General features: G+C 42.5%; 1 protein-coding gene across 1 annotated transcript; it reads left to right on the top strand.

Moving 5' to 3' along the window:
* Positions 1-442: 442 nt before the first annotated feature.
* LOC146653570 (lysophosphatidic acid receptor 6-like) lies at positions 443-1,813 on the top strand. Its single transcript, XM_085380142.1, has one exon. The coding sequence runs from the start codon at positions 821-823 to the stop codon at positions 1,664-1,666; it is 846 nt and encodes a 281-aa protein (XP_085236268.1). The 5' UTR covers positions 443-820; the 3' UTR covers positions 1,667-1,813.
* The last annotated feature ends 2,448 nt before the right edge of the window (positions 1,814-4,261 follow it).

Raw genomic sequence — 4,261 nt, 5'->3', positions numbered from 1 at the left:
TTCCTTTGACGCCATGCCATCTTAGACCCTTGTCCTGTGCCTGAAAAGGATCTACGCTCGTCTGGCTCATTTTGCTGGTAGAGAAACTACAGACGATGTGAGGTTTTGAAAGCGTTTGAACAATCTTGAATTTCTCAGGGCTCTAAGAGTCATAAAAAGGTTAATCTGCATCATCAAAGCTTTAAATAGCAAAAGAATCTAGGCTGTTTTATGAGAATTCATTCACTTTTTGCTAATTATTTGTAACATTTTATGAAATAAGCTTATTTGTGAAAAACAGGAAGTCTCAAGTTTACATGTCTCTATGCAAAATCCAAATCGAGAGCTCATAACACAACTACTGGAAAAAACAGGAAATAGCTGGCTCCGTAACTGTGGAAACACTTTTGTGCGTTGGTGTAGACCTGCAGCCTGTTTGGTTTGTCTTTTTCACGGTAAAACTAGTTTATAGTTGTAAAATAGTAAAAAGAAAATGGTAAAAACTGGTTTTAATGCTACCTGTTTTTCATTGGGAGTGGGGGGGAAATACAGCTTTTACAGTTAACCTAGGCTCAGGTGTTAATAGTATTGGTTCTAAATGGTGTCAGATTGTATAAAAAAGTGTGTTTATTATTTGTCAAACAAGATATTTCATTTAAAAATGTTATACCGGTAACTATTAACGTCAGCGGCCACGATCGAATTGCACCACCAGATTTCCTGTTGCAATATTTCACACTCCCTAGTCTAATCCACCCTCACTTCACACAGATAATCATCAGAGAGTGGAAGGTTTGCTGCTCAGCTGCAATTCAGTTAATAAGGAGGCAGAAACTTCATCATGAACGCATCAAATGTCACTACAGAGGACAGGGTTTACGCTGGGGTCTTTGGCTGCATTATGGTGATAGGTCTGCCTCTCAACGCAGTCGCACTGTGGATTCTTCTTTGTCGTCACAGCCTCCAATCGCCCAACGCTGTCTTCATGGTCAACCTGGCAATATCAGACCTGCTGGTCATCATCTCTTTGCCCATGAGGATCTACTTTCACGCCACCCGCAGATGGCCTCTGAGCAACATAATGTGCCAATTCATCACAATGCTCTTTCGCAACAACATCCGCTCCAGCGCCTTCTTCATTACTTTCATCAGCGTGGACAGACTTCTGGCTGTGGTTTATCCTCTGAGGTCACGCCATCTTCGAACTTCATCCAATGCCTGGAAAGGAGCAGCAGTGGTCTGGCTATTTGTGCTGGTATTGAATGTTCCAGAGACTTTGGACTTTCCAAAAAATGCAAACCACAGTGGATGTTTTGATTTCAGTCGTGACAGGAAACCAGGTTTAACTAAAGGTATAGCAAATGTACATCTTGTGTTAATAGTCACAATGCTAGCAGTCAACATTGTGTGCACCGTTATGGTGTCTTGGGTACTGCACAGACATCTCAGTGACTCTGCGATCAACAACAAGATGAACGTAATGCTGATATTTGTCATGAACTTGGTTTTGTTTGCTATGTGTTTCCTACCTTTGTCAGTAGGTGTAGTTACAGTTAAACCTACTGAATTAAAGCCATTGATATGTCTTAGTGCTGTGAACTGTTGTCTAGATCCATTCTTATATTACTTTTCCTTTGATGGCTTCTGGAAGAAAAAAGAAGATGCGGATCCGCCAAGAGAGCAGTAACTTTAGGACATGCTATTTCAATGCATAATTCCAGTCACATTAAGGTTTTCCTATTTTCCAAAAAAAGTGATTGTGTAGCAATGGGACAAGTATTTTGTTCAACTGTATTGTTTTGTTTTGTTTTGTTTTTTTAAATTGTTTAATAAAATGTTTCTGGTGCTTCAAACAACAACAATGATGGACTAAGAATGTAAAAGGCTTGTTGTTAGCAGCAGGAAATTTTGGCAAAATTTGAACACTTCTTCTGTTTTCAAAGAATTATTAATAGTTGGGGAAATATGCTCATTTGAGAATACAGACATAGAGGCACGTGAACAGGAAAGGTGGAGTTGCCCGTAGACTTTTCTCAGCTTCAGTCAGAGACAATCTGTTGCCTCTGTGATGGTGTTGTTCCTATATCATCAAAACACTGTTGGTCCAGCTCCAGCATCGCAACTGACCAATCACATTGTCAGAGCATTCAGTTTGCATTAGCTAAGAAGCTAACTAATGCAATTAAAAACTATCACAAGCAAAGCAAGCTAAATTTGGCAAATAGCAAACCTAATTTGATAATGAATTTGTTATATTGCATTAATTAATAGAAAAAAAAACCCACTTGAGACATTTACTATTTGTTCCAGAAGGGAGTTTATATAAATGGTAAATGGACTGGTTCTTATATAGCGCTTTTCTACTCTTCTGAGCACTCAAAGTGCTTTACACAACTTGTGCATTCACCCATTCGCACCCATTCGCACAAGCACATTGTTCTAAGTGCTTTCTAAGTAGCATTCACACACATTCATACTATGATGGATGCATCGGAGACCAATTTGGGGTTAATATCTTGCCCAAGGATATTTGGCATGCAGACTAGGGGAAGCCAGGAATCGAACCACCAACCTTCCGATCAATGTGACTGGTCGGTTGCAGTATTACTCTTCATTGTGATCTCCAAAAGTTGAATCTGTTCTTCTGGACGTAGCGTTTTTGTGGGAGAAATGTTTCATCACTCATCCAAGTGACTTTTTCAGTCTCAGCTGACTGCAGGTTTCCCCAATCTTGTAAACAGTACATTTGCATAATGACTGAAACCAGCCCACTGAAGGAACAATGGGCTGTGAGGTCAGTTCCTTAATCTTAATTATGCAAATTCTCATGACCATTGATCAACAACAACTGACCAAAACCCACTGATCAAAGCCCACTCATCAATGGCTATGAGTACCATTCACAGGGAGTTGGGGAATGGCTGCAATCACAGCATTGTAAGATGGCGAAAGATGTACCCTTAGGCCCCCTCCTCGATTCAGAGATGGTCTTTCCCTTTTCACGTAAATGGCCTCCTTGACTCCGCGCTCAAACAAGCGTTTCTCCCTGTCCAGGATGTGTACATCCTCATCATTGAAAGAGTGTTCACTGGCCTGTAGGTGTGAATAGACTGCAGAGTCCTGGACGGACGAGGTAGCTCTTCTGTGTTGTGCCATCCGCTTTGCCAGAGGTTGTTTGGTTTCCCCGATGTATAAATCCTGGCAATCCTCCTGGCACTTAACAGCGTACACTATGTTACTCTGTTTGTGTCGGGGGACCCGATCCTTGGGGTGGACCAATTTTTGGCGCAGCGTGTTTTGGAGTTTAAAAGCCACAGAGACCCGGTGTTTAGAAAAAATGCATCTCAACTGCTTCGATACTCCTGACACATATGGGATCACTACAGGTTTTCGCTTGGGCAGCGGTTGTCCTTCTCTCCTGGATCGGCTGGAGCTTTCTTTTGGCACCTTCTTGGCACCCAGCTTTGACAAACGTCCAGCTGGGATAACCACATTTACTCAGGGCCTTCTTGATGTGCTGTTCTTCTGCCTCCCTGGCCGCTGTGTCAGTGGGGATGGTGTTCGCTCTGTGTTGTAGCGTCCTGATGACACCCAGTTTGTGCTCCAGTGGATGATGAGAGTCAAACCTTAGATACTGATCTGTATGTGTAGGTTTACGGTACATGTCAGCTTTTAGATGTCCCCCATTACTGATGGAAATCTCACAGTCTAAGAAGGCTAACCTGACACTTTTCATATCCTCCCTGGTGAATTTGATGTGTCAGTCCACCGAGTTAATGTGATCCGTGAAATGTAGTACGTCCTGAGATTTGATTTTCACCCAGGTGTCATTCACATATCTGAACCAATGGCTTGGTGGTGTTCCAGGGTAGGATGGCAAAGCCCTCTTTTCCATGTACAAATTGGCCACGATGGGTGAAACTGGGGAGCCCATGGCACACCCATGTTTCTGCCTGTAGAATTGACCCTTGTATGTGAAGTAAGTGGAATGAAGACACAGTTTCAAAAGCAAACACACTTGGTCGACGCTGAGAGTGGTCCTGTTGCTGAGGTTGGTGTCATCCTGTAATATCTTATGGACTACCTCCAACGCTTCCGTGACTGGGATGCAAGTGAAGAGAGATGTAACGTCGTACGAGACCATCTGACTCCATAATGACATCTCTCACCTTCTCAACAAAATCCATGGTGTTGCAGCCATTCCCCAACTCTCTGTGAATGGTACTCATGGCCATTGATGAGTGGTCTTTGATCAGTGGGTTTTGGTCAGTGGTTGTTAATC

This window comes from Rhamphochromis longiceps, linkage group LG14, assembly GCF_057381845.1.
Source record: "Rhamphochromis longiceps isolate RC_006_pf linkage group LG14, R_longiceps_female_GT1.1, whole genome shotgun sequence".
Classification (NCBI taxonomy): Eukaryota; Metazoa; Chordata; class Actinopteri; order Cichliformes; family Cichlidae; genus Rhamphochromis; species Rhamphochromis longiceps.
The sequence above is the reverse complement of the archived record's forward strand: the minus strand, read 5'-3'. Positions and strand labels throughout refer to the sequence as shown.